General features: G+C 31.3%; 2 protein-coding genes across 3 annotated transcripts in view; one reads left to right on the top strand and one right to left on the bottom strand.

The window, feature by feature from the left end:
• Positions 1–17,622, bottom strand: part of LOC133184776 (uncharacterized) — a 232,884-nt gene that overhangs the window by 46,412 nt on the left and 168,850 nt on the right. The gene's annotated exons all lie outside the window — the stretch shown is intronic.
• Positions 7,733–17,622, top strand: part of LOC133184745 (potassium voltage-gated channel subfamily KQT member 1-like) — a 47,041-nt gene continuing 37,151 nt past the window's right edge. For both annotated transcript variants that reach the window (XM_061319826.1, XM_061319820.1), the window contains exon 1: positions 7,733–8,192. In XM_061319826.1, the coding sequence (XP_061175810.1) occupies positions 7,768–8,192 (425 nt within the window). In that variant the 5' untranslated portion in view covers positions 7,733–7,767. The remainder of the gene's footprint in view (positions 8,193–17,622) is intronic.

The raw sequence follows: 17,622 nt of genomic DNA, 5'->3' as shown, positions 1-17,622 counted from the left end.
AATCCTTTACATGTCTGATGGAGCAAAAAAAAAAAAAAAAAAGAAAAAAAAAAAAGAAAAAAAGAAAACCAAAGCACATTTCCCTGTATACGATAGATTATTCTAAAAACGTAAAATACTAGTATACACAATTAAGCAGAACAGGTGTTTTATTACGAAGAAAAAATAAAATCCCAGCTGTGAACTAACTATTGATCTGCAAATGAGTAAGCCAACATTTTAAGCCAGAACTACCCGAAAAATAAGAAAAGTTGAACATCCCTGTTCATATCAAATAGATACATACCATACATCAATCTAATTAAAATTATATGTTAGATCCGCTCGAGTATGCGAGCGGATCTAACATCTAATTTTAATTAGATTGACCATACATATACTTCCAACAATAATTGTAACAATGTTTTTTTATACTCCTAAATGAAAGTTGTAGAAAAGAAAATTATATTCTTTGAATATCAAAATAAGGTAAGATCGAGATATGTTAAACTTCTTGTTAATTAAGGAATGAATTTAATAGCTACCTAAGTTATACTGGTATAACCTGGGTTGGGCAGTTTACGCTTTATAAACCGCGAAGCCATGGGTACAGTCTTACAATGTAAGATCATGCAAACAATCTAGAGTATTATAAGACCATGCTTACCGTCTAAAAATGTAAGATCATACGTTCAGTATAGAGCAATGTAAAAACTACGCTTATAGTCTAACAATGTGGGATCTAACAATCTAGAGCATTTTAGGATCATACGGTTTAACAATGTAGGATCATATATTTACATTCAATGCTTACCGTTGAACAATTTAGATCATGCATACAATCTACAGCATTGTATTATCATGCGCACAGTGTAGCACATTATTAAATCTTGAATGCTGTCTAGAACATTATAAGATCCGAATATCAAACATTGCGTTGCTGAGAAAACTTTGTAAAATCATTGCATGCTCTACTTCAATACAATTTTTTTGAATTAAATTAGTGGTTATTGATAATGAACATATTTTGTACAAAAGCAGAGATATGAAAACATTATGTTTTATCATATTTTTTTTATTTTATAGTTGTGTTTTATTCATTTTTTATATTCAAGATAAGCAAAATTATATAACGAAAGGAAAACACATCTGGTCAATTTCAACTGAATTTTTCATTTCTTAATGAAGGATTGCAACGGAAACAATTTCTCTTATGTATATCATCCAAGGTTAGCAATTTCACTTTTTACCCTTTTTATTCTGTAAGTTTTGTCTTTTTTATGCTTAAAGGCATTAATGCGTTAAAAAAGCCAATATTAAGAAACTTGTTTTAAAATGGTTTGACTAAAAGTATATCGCAGCATTTCTGCAATGCCCAACTAATGCTGAATGCAAACCTTGTATTTTTTTTTTAAATATCAAAATGTGATTTTTTTTTCCCCCCTCATTATTATAATTTTGTTTTTCATATGTGGATTTTCTTAAATATATACTTTTATTTTACAATGTGAATTTTTTTATTTTTCTGTAGTGACATAACTGTAAAGATGGGATATTTTAGATATGAGCGGACGAAAGACAACTCCGCTTACTCAACCAACTTAAAACGAACGAGTTTTCTAGCATGACTTTAAATGGTAGTCATCTTATCAATACAAATACTTTCTAGACAAAGAGAGTTTAACGACGTATTGTTCGTGGATTTGGAATCTGGACACAGGAATTTCGCTGTCTATCATGTAAAAGGAAATATCACAGCCTTTCTGAATTTCTAAGAAGGTTAATACATGTAATAGAAATTTGCTGTTTTCAGTTATCAGCTAAAAAATTATATCTAAAAATAAGACAGATGATAACTTACAAGTTAACTTTAATTTGTTGATGTAAATAAATGTTGTAAAAGATTATTGTATCCGGATTATGCTCTATATATATTACAACTAATCAATAATTGTTGTTGTTTTTTTTTTTTTATATATAATTTGCCAAAATATTAAATCATGTCATTCATGACTTACCCATATTCTACTTTATCAACATCGATATCGCTGTGAAAAAGGATAAATCTAATTCAGATCTAGTTTGAACATTATAATTCATTGATTGGCCTTTAAAAAATGATACTTGTGGTTTAAAAACACCAGTACATGTATAAACATATAGATCATAAATGATACTTAAATAACCTCCATATTACATGACATTGTACTAAATTTTTAATCTTTGTTTAACGTTTAACTTATACGTTTTTTCTTAAGGGACCTTAAGGAATCTCTGTGAAAAACCGTCTTTACCTCAGAGAGGTTATTTTCGTGCTTGTAAAGCAGATGCATCGTGTAATTAGCTCATCCAATTGAGTGACTATGGACTTTAGTAGAAACGCGCGCTAAGGCAAACGGCATCATCACAAGAACTGTTTATTGTTAAATATCTATCTGATGTCAAAACAGAATCCTATAATACACTGAAACATGTAATTTTATGTGACGTATCGGTATAGGTTATATTCCGCATAGACTGGAAGTAGCGTATACTGAATGCTACTTCACAATGTTTTCTCTATAAATCCTTCCAGAGTTCCTAATCATCCCGTGTATAGCACTTTCTTCGTAAACCAAAATATTAAGGTAAGGAATCTAGAATAATGTGATTAAGTTTTCTAGTATATAAAGTGTGAATTTCCTCAATGTAAACAATAACATTTTTTATTTTTTTTTTTATGATGACTTTTTTCAGTTCACTTTTAACAAAGAAATAAGCAAAATGTTAATTGTTTTGATGTTCTCAGTTTAGAGAGTTCGTTATATTATATCAAACTAGTAAATGTCAATAATGAAATGCCTGCATTGAATAATCTTGAATTTTTATTCATTAATTGAATGAAACTGTTGGAAATAAAAGGATATGGCATTTTCAACATTTTCAATTTTCCTGGAGATCATAAACAAAGGAAAAATTAGATGATCGAAACCGTTATTTGTCATAAAAGATTTTGAAACATGCTTTTTGCACTGGGTTGACCTATCATTATTGTTTAGACATGCTTTTTATTTTGTTGCCCATAAAAACCTTTCATGTGTCCTTTGACTTCTAAATAATTAATTTTTTTTTCACTTTGATAGGTAAAACAATAGTGCTTCGTCTTGTATAAGCTTGGGATACTGTTTGAAAAGAGTTTAAAATTTAACATTGTCTTAAGATCTTATGTATGAGTACATATATGTATAGAGAGAGAGAGAGAGAGAGAGAGAGAGAGAGAGAGAGAGTATAGACATGATAAAGGAAAAGCAACACACCTTGAGTCTTTTAAAATAATCTTTATAATAGTAAGAAAAAAAAGCTTGAATATCAACGCTAACTTAAAAATTGGGAGCTTATGTATAATTTTTCTCAGTTTTTCTGATTTTAACTCAATAGGGAACTGATGTACATAAACAGGTGTTTGGAAAATACTAGAGAAACTAGCTATATTTTTGGATTTGCAAAAGAAAACTGGTGAATTAGCTCTATGTACATATACTTTCAATATTATATATCCGAAAGATTAAAAGGTAATTATGGCTATTGTATATATTTTTGAATTCATGTATAAAGGTATAACAACAAGTAGTGAATATTTATAATACACATAATATTGTGTATTTATATCAATTAAGTTGACTTTAAAAGTGCTTAGACCAATAAAAAAGTGAGTATCTGAATGAAATATGAAGATAACGAACAGTATTCGAAAGTCCAATGAAACGATACAAATTTGGAGCAGAGCAAACACGAACCTCAACATTTGGAGGTGGAATCAGGTGCCATGGAGGAGTGAGCATCCCTGCCGACCGGTCACACCCGCTGTGTGCTCCTTTTCATGATCAGGAAACAAAAACCGGAAAAATTCGTTGACAGTTCAGTGTATAAATCAATGGTCTAACAATTAGTATTAAAAACGTCAGTCAGCATTTGACTCAATGATAGGTTGACAAGGTCATTGTATCGACCGAAAACTTGCGAAAAGATGACTTCAAACGAGACTGTTGATATCCTTGTTTCGTCAACTTGTTTGTCAATAGCTTGCCTCGTTTTAGAAATTGTTCATACGTAGAGCATGCTCTTGCGTATCGAATCAACTCAGAGACATAAACCCCATATGCAGGTGTTAAGAGTATATTGCTACGTAAGTAAGGGAAGTTTACGATTGAAAAGTTGAAGTCATCACGTTCATCATAAAGCTTTGTTGTTAGGTTACCAATAACGTCTTTTTGTAGTAAAATATCTAAATATGAAACAGATGTGTCAGAATCTGTGGTATATTTATTTCATGCTCACTAGGATATATCGAGTCGACATATGAATGAAAGTAACTATTGCTAATTGATAATTTGATATCGATGATTCTAATTTTCATATTGTTTAAGATGCTACCGTCATGTTGTTACAGATAATAAAGGTTTCAGAAACACGTGTTCCATCTTTTCCCGATAGTTTTTCATACTTTAGTTAATTCTTACTCCTCCATGGCACCTGACCCCACCTCTGATGTTTTTTAGAGGTCCATGTTTGCTCTGCTCCCAGTTTGTATTGTTTCAATGGACTTTTGAACTGGATTATTGTTTTTTTTTTTATCTTCATATTTCATTAATGTAATATCTGAAATTAAGAACCTTGAGTTTTCATTCATTGATTTAATGAAATCTTGGAAGTAGATCGATATGTTCTTTGCAACATTTTTATTCTTCTTAGAGAAGATATACTAGGATAAACTCTTAGAGCGAAAAGTTATTTGTCATATTTACAGACATGCCTTTCCATCCTCATTTAACCTCTACATTTATAATTGTATTCACTGTGGTAAATAAAACGTTAGTACTTTGTCTTTTATAAGCTTTGAATACTCTGCGCGAAAGCGTTTTAAAATCTGAAATTATCTTTAATATGAGTATTTTCTTTAGATACTTTCAGTCATCGATCAAATGGTTTTATTAAAATATTTATCCAAAAAATAGACGTGAATATATTTTTTAAACTTAGCATGTTGCTTACTTGCTGACCTTGAATTCCCAGACTGTTATGTTTCAAAATCTCTATAGGGAAGACTCGGAATTTCATAATTCTCTGTAGAAAACTTTATCAGAAATGAATCCCTTTTAAACAAGTTGTGGTCTGAAAAAACGTTTTGTCATATTTTGATCAATAAATGACACAGTATTTAGAAATTGTCATTAAAGTCAAGTGTAATCTAGCATCATGTCAATGAAAGACATTTGTGGCTTTGGTTGTAACGTCTTAAATCCATATGTTGCCCTCATATTGTCTTATAACCTGCAGCGCTGGAAAGTGTGGCCAAAACCACGTATGTAGATCAATAGATCAAGCAAAGAGCTTATAGGCAATGTAAATAGAATCTACAGTAAGTCGGAAATCGCTGCTGTCTAAATGCAATTTTATCAGTAATTTATAGAATGAGACGACGAGATATGGACTGATGGACAGAGAACAGATTACATACAATCTATTGATATTCAGCAGGCTGTGGTCAGTGTTACATCAATTTAGATATACTGTCGACAAACTCTAGAATGTAGGTTTTTTTTTCTGATTTGTATTTTTTTTTTGTTAAGTATACGTCCATACAGTGTAAAGTCAACTATGATTTCACTTGCTAACAAAATCACATCATTTCGAAACAAGTCATAATTTTCAAGTTGTTACAAGAGGCCAAAATATGTAATAGTGACATCAATATTACCGAAGAAGGTAATATGTGTACTATTATTAAAGCTTAAACAGATAATATTACTATTATATTACCTTAAGACTCGATGAGAAATTTTCAAAATGTGGCACATATTTCTTATGAAAGATTTGGAAACAATACAGAACATGTAACACAATCTGGCTTTTTATTCTATTTAGACCAAGCCATCATTCCAGCTACCAAGTCCAGAAAACACGAAGTCTTCAAACGCAATCATTCCTTAATGATTACCCCGATTCTTTCTCTGACATTTGTGTGACGTTCTTGATCACCAATACTTTGTAATATAGTGCAGAATGTTTTTTGTAATGAATTCTGAGAATTCTGATACTTTATTCTTCCTTTCTTAAAAGGAGCTCTATTTTTGCTTAACACAGAATCAATTCCTAATTGTTATCCGACATTTGTCTTTTTTGATCAGACAGTTGTTTGTTGTAAAATATAGTGGGTTTTCTCGTGGATAGTCTTGATTATTGTTATATCTTTGTTGGCAGTGCCTGGTAATTTGATTTTCGTAATCGTTTACGATCTTAAAATATTTCATTAATTTTGTAGGAAAAGAATGGAAGTGACACTTGATAACATGCAATTTTAGACTTAAATTTGCACTTTTGTTACGCTTTTGGAAAATTTTGTCATTGTGATATAGGGGAATTGGGTGCATATGGATTCTGCAATACTGACTTCAACAAAATGAACTAAAAAAACTTCAGAAAATACTTTCTTCATTTATTTAGAGATATTGATAAAATGACTCTTTGAAGCTATAATTGTTTCTTTAATTACTCCCCTCAAAGTATTGTAAATAACTTTTTAAACAGGTTGACGAGTCAAAATCTTGATTTTGCGCTGTAAATGCACGTTTATATATTTTGAGGACCCACCGCTTACTAACAATATAATTGTTAAGTAAAAGGGTCAATGTTCTCCCTTTTTGAAGCGGAATGATTTGCCTAATGTAGAGTAATAGGAATTCTAAAGCTTAAAGTGATTTATTTAGATTTAATATTACTGCTATTTTGTTACGAATAAAAGGAAAATTAAGCTCACCATTTAGGCTATTAGATTCCTTTTAAGATATTTAAATTTGAAATTTTATCCAACATAGCAAAGTTGCACGGTTTCTCGAAATGAAATGGAAATGATCAAAAAATGAGCTGTTTTTATTACGGTTCAGAGATGATTCATTGAAATTACTATTTTCACGTTAAATACTACTTGTATATATATATATATAAGAACATTGAATATTTTTCATGTTTAGATCTGACCAAAAAAAAAAAAAAAAATCATAAAATTGCTGCCAAAGAAGGTCTTTGCAAAAGTATATTAATATGTATAATAAAGGATTTCAAATTATGATTACTGTCACGTATTGGGAAAATGCAATTATTGTATAAAAATGTTGCAAAATCTTTCGACCATAAAAATATTGATATGCAAATTGATATTTTATATAATCTCAGAGGTTACTGCACTAGATATTATGTTTATTTTAGATAGTCTCTATATATTTGTGTTATAATTATCAGCACATCAAGAAAATATAGAATTCACTTCAAACATAGTCGTAGGAACAATTCTTATTACGTAGTAGATTTTAACCCGTCATACTGGTAATCAAAAGATTCCTAAAAAGTAATACATTTGATCTGTATACAAAACTGATGAAAGCCTCTTGGTGATAGAAAAGATTTTAATATGTTAAGTTTTTTTTTTTTTTTTTTTTTTTTTTTTTTTTTTTTTTAAATCATATTTAAAGACTGATGTGCTTTTCCATAGGATGACATTTAAATTCAAATCTAAAACACGAAGTAATTTAGAAAAGTAGTATTGACAAAATCTTTAATTTCACTCTGCAGTGGTTGCAATAATATTGTAATTATTGATAATTGCATAATAAACTCTGGTTCGCTTTTTCTCCAATTGCCACCTGTTTTTTGTTTATCTTCACCCGTTGTATTTACGTTTTATTTATTTTTCAGTGTCTGTATTAAAGGTATATCCTACTTGTCTACCATCAGCAACCGCGAGGCGTGATAATGAGCAGAAAATCGAACATCAAGCTGACAATCAGTGTAGCAGGCGGAGGAGGTCCGAATAACATCTATCGTGATCCCAGCTATCTGGATTGGGTACCAAACAGTCCGAGTGAGTCCGATTCACCTTTGCCCTCTCCGAAAGGAGAGGTGAAGAAGTTCCTTCGAGTTGGATTTATGGATATGGACGAACATAGTGACAATAGTTATAATCAAACAAGAAGGGATGTCGAAATTGATATAAACCAACTGTCGGGAAAGGGAACAAGAAGCAAGAGATTTGTGGAACCCAGAATGTCGTTGTTAGGGAAACCTTTAAATTATCGCCAACACAGGAAAGATGCTCGGATGAGAAAATTACAAGCAAAAATATATAATTTCTTAGAAAGACCTAAGCAGTGTTTGTCAGTGGTTTACCATATACTGATGTAAGTATCTTTTATATTCATAGTCAAATATGTTTGATAGACAATCTCCCTGGGGGGAAAAGGTTCTTTTCTCGGTTAGCGTGTAAACTTGAATAGCATCAAGTAACACATAAATACAATTACAATTACATCATGTAAAAAGAAGTGATTTTGCAGCAAAACTCCATCACTTCAAACAATACAACTATACTTTAAACATACTGGGCAATAGAATATCTATTTTTGTTGAATATGATATTTCCAGTATTAATAAAAGTTTTCTTTTATCCCTTATGCAGTTATTGCTTCGGTAATGGATTCTTATTTCCTTTTCACTCTCACTATTTCTTACTTGCACAGCTAGATATAACCGACTTTATAGTGCAAGTGATTATAAAACTCATTGCATGTTTGAAGTATTAGACCATATATGAGTTAAGATATTAAAATTTCCTCTCTATTTCTAAGATGTACAAAGTGGTCTTATGACGAAAATTTCTCCTCCATTCTTGATTGAGAATTCCCATAAATGTGAGTTCACCCTCCTTATGGATTATTTATTCCTGTCGAAACAAAGACGATTTTATAAAGAATCTTACTGTTTTGTCAGTGTAAAAGACAGGAATATTAAAAGACAATGCACTATTACAATAATTGTGCGCAATGTGTTTATGCTTATAAAAATAAACATAATGCACATCCTTAAGATGCATCCAAAATGCCTTTCTGTGTTAAATGAGAGTGCACGTCCCACAGTAAACAATTAAGTTTTAAAATTTGTCTGCCACCATACCTTTGTTAGATAAATATTGATTCTCCGTTGTTGTTTTTCACCAAAGCCAATATTCATCTGATGGTTGTAATTAATTTTAATTTTTTTTTTCAACAATATATCCAACTTTTGATGCCAATCGGTAGCAATATTAAAATAGTTTCCTTTGATTGATCTTTCAATCATTGGCTACCACACAGTTTATATTTACATTTTTAGATTATTAAGATTAAGAATTAGTGTTGATATTCGCAAGCATATTTTACAACATGTTGTCCCAATTTTTTTCAATCGAATTTGAGCTTGCCGAGAGATACGTAATCTACAAATGGCCGCTGTGGCGCTCGCATTCAATTACTTCAACAGCATCAAACGTGTAAGTCGCCATTAATTTGACATGAAAGACTAAATCCTGCCTGATCCAAAGCAGACGTCCGACTGTATATATGTCCCCGACCAGGATTCCAAACCAAAAATAAGAGATCGTGCTTCCATACGAATGTTCAGCATTATACCGTAGTGGTTATTTATAATCGCCTTCTAACCCCCCCGGGAAAGCCATTGAGCTTCATCCAAAGGATTTGCAACCTTGCCTTATTTAATTGGTCATAAAGTAAACTAAGCAATTTAAATTATCGAAAGTTTCTTTTGTATATTGTATATACTTCTTTCACTTGTGTTCTACGTCAGAGCAGTTCTTTTTTCTGTCTATCAGGCTTTTATAAAGGATGAAGAATGCATGAAGCTTTAAGAGGATACACTTTTCCTAAGTGTGTAAAATTAAATTTACATTCAAACTGTCCTTTTATTTCTTTTAGATAAAAAAAAATGAAGAAACAAAATGAAAACGAAACTGCATGTACATGTATACAAAGAGTACTTGGTTCATTATGCTAAATAAGTAGAACAAACTGACTACACAAACCTCCGTACATGTACGTGTGATTGTTCATGTAAAATGACATTACGTGTAACCTCAAATATTTGGTTTTATAGGTTAGAAATCATTTATAGAGACCAGTTATAGTAGTACATCCCAGTTATAATCTGTATATATACACTTTGGGCCAATTGAAGATTCTTTTAACCATCAAACATAACTTAATTTTTTAGATATGATATATTAAGTTGTCAAATATCATTTGGTGAAGAAAAATTTTCATACATTTTAGTTTTAAAATTTGATAATTTTTGTATATCTTTATATGGAGCTCTTCTTCTAAAGGAGATCAATATAGTCTGAAAATAGCCACAACCCCCCAGCCCTCTTAGGTCACCTGCCTCGCTAGTAAATTTGTTAAAATTTTGAAATAATTAAAAAATTCAGTATAAATAATTAAATATGTATAGGCCTAAAGTCTTTTGTTTGAAAAACATTTTTACTTCATACGACGGGGAGGTGGGGGTGAAGGGGACAACTAGCCGAAGAGTTGGGTTTAGTTTCCATAGTAACCAGGAGGAAATCGAAAATTCTGACATTTATTTAATTATTTTAGCCCAGAATACACTTGCGTAATTTTTTTCTTTAAAAAACCGGGAGATGACATTTAAAACATTCTACATAAAGTGATTTTTTTAAATTAAGAATTACTCCTAAAAATGACAAACTTAGTCATTGTATAGGGTACATATCGCATGTCGAGAAAGAAGAGAATATACAGATACATGTCCATAATAATGCATCGGCGTCAATATTGTTGTCAACACAGTGGTGTTGTTACAATTATCTTAAGTATATAGGTCCATTATCACTCACTTTCCTTGTTGTAACCAGGAATCGTCGCCATTTGTATGATTCTGCCACCTAGTCATCGAACACTCAGTCGTTTATCTGCAAAGGGTGCGTTTATTGAATCACATGTACTACCGATTAAAGATAATAAGCTGTAGACTGACAGTGATTTCAGCTGATATTACATAAACCGATTTTTTCAATTTTCTGAATGTGTATTTATTTTCCATATCGTGATAGAAGAAACAATTTATTCAACGAGATGCCATCAGGATCGCCATAAAACTTAGATAAGCTCACTTTTATCCCAGTCTTACTTTTCCTCAATAAATTCTTTTTGTAAAAGTGAGACTTTACTTAGATCAAAAAGTGATCTCTTCTATGATTTATGGCCCCGGGGCCAGATCTTAGCTGAATTTGGAGACAGTGTGGACTGTGAACCTTTGTAGCAAATCAACAAACAATTTTTTTTTTTTGAGAAGATGAATTATATCAGCTTCTCTTCCGAAGCCTTGTATATGTCTTCCTTCTTTGAAACAACCTTCTTTGTGTAGTAATGATGAGTTGAGTATCTAAGCTAATTCGATAATTGAGAAAAGACTGAAGTAAAATGTAATTACTGGGCACTAAAAGGAAGGAATCGATCATATTTTTTAATTCAAGGTCAACTATTGACAACATTGGTCAGTTTCCATTGACAGCACAAATCAGATTTTAGTTAAGTGTGTTCATTTCGATTCGGTTCAACCAAGAGTTAATTTGGGATTTGGAAAATTATGTTTATCTGAATGTATATACACGTCATTAGAAAAATAGGCAAATTGTAAACTGAAGCAGGAGAAAAGATTGACTTAAACATGTATAAATATATTTGCTTCCGGTCAATTAGGATAACTTTGAGAGAGAGAGAGAGAGAGAGAGAGAGAGAGAGAGAGAGAGAGTAAATTAATTGGATCTGTGGCACTTATCTAATTTCTCTTATTGTTCATTATTTTGGTTTTGTAATTCCCGAGAAATTTTTTTACTCAGTAACGGAGCCACACCACATTTCATTTTATAAAAGATATATATCATCAAATCTCTAGTGCGATTGCTTTCAATATAAAACAAGGACTACCATTGTGGAGGATAAAAAAGCTATTTAATGCATCAACTCATTCATTATGTGTCTCTCCAAGTAGTGATATATTTGTTCGAACTCAAGAAAGCTTGGAGTTTGCAATCAATTAGATCACGGTAGTTTCTTAGATAAGTCTTGCTTTAAATGAATTCATTTTTTGTAACAGGAAATTCCAGATTATGAAATATGACGTTTCTGTACGTCATATTGACATGCCATGTCATATTTTGATGATCGCTTATTGCGTAAAATGTTTTGCTTATAGCGTTGACTTTCGATTGTGCATGCTTGTATAACGCTTTATAAATTGTACAGGTTACTTATATTGAACCGTTATATATTAGGATCTGGGAAATAAAAGGTGGAAAAAGGAATAAAGTACACTGACCAAAATTGTCTGTTTAACCTTTTATCTATTTCATTGATTAAGTTGATTATTATTTAACATCTTTTCTCGTGATGAACCAGTATCGTATCTTAATCTCACGACATAAGAGCATGGATAATAGTAATTTAGGTGAAGCCTCAGTAATCATCGATTATCTAGCGGAAATAAGTTAATAATTAATAGTTTTATCTGATATAAACTCTCTTTTTTTTCTATATTTTTAATGAAGTTATAAACCTTTTTAGGATAATGATCCATTTTAAAGTCTTTTTGAAATATTTATTGGTTATCCTGTGTAGAGAGAATTGTTTTTTCAATGAATAGGATCCTAAGTGTTTTGCTGATTCAATTCCTATTTGTTACTTATTCTTATGGTTGGGAGTAACTTATTATTTGAAAAACATTGGCTCATGACTTTCGAACGCTAAAAAGTTTCTAAAGTAGTCCACATTCCCAAGAGAAAGTTCAATAGATAAATAAAAATAAAATTCCGTTACAGATGCAGTATTTATAAACAAAATCATTATAACGACCGTAGAATTTGCAAAAAGCTGATTTTAAACGGGGTAGTCGAAATTTGTCGGTAGTTTGCCTCGGTTTAAAAATTAATTGTACTCGAATCAGTTGGAAGACAAAGCACTATATGCAGGTGATGTTGGAATATTACGACATATATAAGGAATGTTGACGATAGAAAAGCTGAAGTCATCCCATTTATCATACAGTTGCTACATGGCAATTATCATCCATACTCAGTAAAACATCCAAATATGAAACAGACGTTGCAGAATCAGTATCTTTAATTTAGGGTTCACTGGGATATATCGAGTCGACATATGAATGAAAGAAACTATTGTTAATTGGCAAACCGACGCCGATATATCTAATTATTGAATTGAAGGCCACAGCAAAAGTTTTCTTCTTTTTTTGTAAAAGTTTGGAATAAATTCTGCTTTTTAGGAGTATAAAAACTGTTGGGTAATAAAGGGGCGCAGTTAGTGCCTATCAAAATTCCAAGAGATTGTTGGAAGACTTGGTCTCGAAAGGTTACCCACAAGATATTGTCAATGAAGAACTCTAGCATCTTTTTTAATATATCAACTTCAGAATATTTGTATGTAGAATCAGAATTATTTTGAACAAAGTAATTTTGTAGATGACCAATCATAAGATATGAAAATTTGCGAGTTCCATTTTTATTGAGTAAGCATTTGTCTTTGATGTCAAAAAGCCTGCTCTTTAATTTTTCGTGAGGAATTGTAAAAAGCGTAAAAAGTAATATTTTTATGCTTTTGATGTTTGAAATATTTTTGAGATTTTAATTTTTCCAAAAGTCCTTTGGCTTTTTTTATGATCTACAATTGATTTACACCACTTCTTGAATATGTAGCTGCACAATACCTCTGAAGTTTCTGCTTCACAGCAGTATTTTTTTTTGTGAGGAATAAGACTAGCTAAAAAGGTATTTATCCTGTAATTTTATTATAATGCTTTTAAAAATATCTGTATTTTTATAATTGACCGCGATCAGACATTTGAGAACTGTGCTTCAACTACTTTTCATTTGACTCGTATTATGGCGCTTATGTCATTGCGCCAATTCACGATCAGCCCCAAAGTATGCACTAACATATGTGTACAAAATGAAAACAAAGTTAATCCTAATTCCCCATTCTAATTGTGCCAAATATGCATGAACTATATTTGCTATAAATTTTGAATATATTAAAATACTAATAGTTATATACTTGTTCAATTCAGCTTGTAGTTTGAGTTAGATAATGCTAGGGGTGAATGACATGTTATTATGAACGGCTATAAATAAATGCGCTAGATATTTCGTTCGTCTCTGACACTCAAAGTCTTAATATTTATTAGACTTTACTAAGTACATATTCTCAGTTACTTTTTCTCAACTACAGACTGCAAATTACCACATATCAGTCTTATTAATCTTATTGGAGAAATCGTTTTACTAATATCTTAGGTGCAAATTGCTTCTAAGACATTTTTTATACTCAAGATAAGAATCAGGGGTGAAGGAGTCCGCAAAATTCTTGAATACATCAGATTTAGGATAATTAAACTGCTGATTAGATGCACTATGTCATAAAGATAGTTTTTTTTCAATCATGAAAAGCAACAGTAAAGATAAGAGATAAGCTGGTACCAGATTACAAGCTTAAGCATGAAATATATGGAGATAACGAACAGTATTCAAGCTCAAAAGTCCATTAAACAATACAAAATAGGAGCAGAGCCAACACGGACCTCTAAACATCAGAGGTGGGATCAGGTGCCATGGAGGAGTGAGCATCCCCTGCCGACCGGTCACACCCGCCGTGTGCTCCTTGTCATCTCATACTATAAATGGAAGAATACTGTTCGGGGGTTACATGTAGGTAAACGACATATTAAATAACATTGGCATGCCCAGCTGCCGTCATTGATGAAAAAAGAAAATTATTCTTACTTTTTTTTTAAATTTAGAATTAAAGACAAATGATACAAACAGAAATGGAAGCCTGAACTGGAATATATTTTTGGATCTATTTTTGTTGTAAATGATGTAAATATCAAATTTCTATAATTTGAACTATGATGTTGAAAATTCTACCTTTTTGTCGTCACCCTTATAAATCTTAAAATCTTTATAACTTTTCAACACTTTATAGGACATTATTGTGAAACTTTGATTGAATTAAAATCTGTTTGGCTAAACTTATTTATTTCATTGCTTTAGTTTTTTTTTTTTTGTTTTTTGTTTTTTTTTTTTTTGTTTTTTTTTTTTTTTTTGTTTTTTGTTTTCATGATTTTTGAAGAAAGTGTTTGAATCACCTGTTCATAATACTTTTTTATTCGTGGAAATAAGGTTCCGAGTTAAAAGTTCTTTTGGAATCAATTTCAAATCACAATTTTTTCCTGGTGTATGTATATCAGTCCCATAGTATTGGACAAATAAGTTGATGTTTGAAGGGATTTCACCAACCTTGTTTAATGTCAGCATTTCGTATTTTCCAAGGTCGTTGTTTATAATATAATTTATCACTGGGTCGTATTTTGACTGACATATTCAAACCAATTGTTAGGCCATTATTTTAAAACTAAATTTGACTACAGATTATTCCGTCCACCCTATCAATACATAGGGCTCACGGTGTGTGTGTTTGACTAATCGACAGGGGATGCTTACTCCTCCTAGGCACCTAATCCCACCTCTCGGATTCCCAGGGGTCTGTGTTTTTCTGCCCTTTTCACATACATGTATTTGTATTGTTTGTATGTTCTATGAGATAGATCATTCTTCGTTATCGCCACCTTTGTCATATAACAAGTTTTAAAGCTTAATTTTTTTTAGTTGTTTAGGGCTCACCATTTCAATTATTATTTATTTTTGTTGGTTAAATTTTGTAATTTTTTACTCTTTCTGATAATCAGTATAAAACCTAAAAATATGACAAAAAGCTCAAAATTGGCCTAGTGGTTATTGAGAAGAAGTGAAAGATGTGAAAAGTTTACAGGCGGACGGATGAACGCCTGGCTCCGGGACCATAAAACTTAGATGAGCTCACTTTTGATCTCAGTCTCACTTTTACAGAAGGAATATATAGGGGGGGGGGGAATGAGACTGAGATCAAAAGTGAGCTCATCTAAGTTTTATGACCCCGGAGCCTGGTGATCAGAAAAGCTAACTTGAGCTTTCAGCTCAGATGAGCTAAAAAGTTACCCACCACGTCATTAATTATAAAGTTATTCTTTGCATTGCAGAAGCGTTAATTTGAATAATGTGAGTCTTTACTAAACTGATCCTAAGATCAGAATTTTTACTACATCTCTCTTTAAAGGTGCTTAGACACAGATTTAAAGTTAATATTTACTCAAATTTTCTGTATAATTTCATGACTTATATGTTGCTATAGCATTTCATACGAAAATTTGATAAAAATCTTATTTTACCTGGAAGTTATTGAAACTTCGAATTTCTGGATGCGTTTGATAGACACATCCTTGCTCTTTCACAAATTTTAACTTTATCCTTATTACTTTAGAAAAGTAGCAATTTTGTTGTTTATTAATGAAAAATATTAAAACTATAATGCAGAAATTTCAGAGTAGAAATGTAGAAAGCAAAATCCTCTCACCAGTATTGTCAGTCCGTGCTCAGTCATGAGTGCAGAGTTTAACAATTGAACACAACCGGTGAAACGTAAACATTAACAACAACAGAGCTCGTGCCCTGTTTACAAAAACAGTTTACGTTTCACGGGTGTATTCAATTTGTTAAACTCTGTACACAACTACGCAACTTTGAGCACGGGCTGACAATACTTAAGTGAGTGGGTTTTGCTTTCGCACATTTTTACTCTGAATTTTCTGGATTAAAGATGTAATATTATTCATTAATACACAACAAAATTGCTACTTTTCTTAAGTATTAAGGATAAAGTTAAAAATTGTGAAAGTGCAAGGATGTGTTAATCAAACGCCTCCCGAAATTCGTAGTTTCAATAATTTCCAGATTAAATAAGTTTTTTAATGCATTTTCGTGTGTAATGCTATAGCAACATTTAAGTTGTGATATTATACAGAAAAATTGAGAAAATATAAACTTCAAAGCTGTGTCTAAGCACCTTTAATTAAATGAATCACTTGAATGTCGAAAAGTTTTAAAGAAAAAATAAACCAAAGTGTCCTTGTACCTAATTAATTAATTTAGGCCGGTGTGTTTATTTTGAGTTTCTTTAATGTGGTATGTTGTAAGAGTGAGTATTCTGAGGAAATTCGGTTACAAGTATTGAAGCAATGCCATAAATAAACACAGTTTTCCCGAGAATGGCTCAAATGGAAAGGGTTAATTATTTTTATCCTAAATCAAATTTAAAATCAATGATGACCATTTTCATTTAAGCTACGTTTTAGAATATACCATCTTAAGCAGGACCAACTTCGGAACAACTTGTTGCTATTAATTTTGAAACGAGATCCCATACATCAATTACAACTGATTGCAATTCTTAAAAACCGAGGGAACGATTTATAACCAGTTTACTTGATATTTTTTTTTTCTAAATTACAATTTTCATTACAAAATTAAGTGCCATAAAAATAACTTTCCCCTTTATTGCTTTTTACCAAATGAATATTTTCATATTCTTTGAATAAGAGCAATAAAAAAGGGGACACTCAATAATACTTGTACAAAATGGTTGTTTGGAATTTGTTTTGCCCTTAAATCCACGCAATGAATTTGTAAAACACCAGCGAATTATGTAGGTTTATATTTTCATCCAAACTAAGCGCTTTCTACAAAATTAGTATTGTATTTTAAGAGATCGTGTGCATCTAAATACCATGACAAAGGTTATCAGACATCATCTTTGTTATTCGAATAATCTCAAAGTATCGAATGCATTGCATTGTCATAGATACCGAATTTAC

The sequence above is a fragment of the Saccostrea echinata genome, unplaced genomic scaffold (assembly GCF_033153115.1).
Source record: "Saccostrea echinata isolate AGI-Se365-2 ecotype Australia unplaced genomic scaffold, CSIRO_AGI_Sech_v1 ptg000001l, whole genome shotgun sequence".
NCBI classification, from domain to species: domain Eukaryota; kingdom Metazoa; phylum Mollusca; class Bivalvia; order Ostreida; family Ostreidae; genus Saccostrea; species Saccostrea echinata.
The sequence above is the reverse complement of the archived record's forward strand: the minus strand, read 5'-3'. Positions and strand labels throughout refer to the sequence as shown.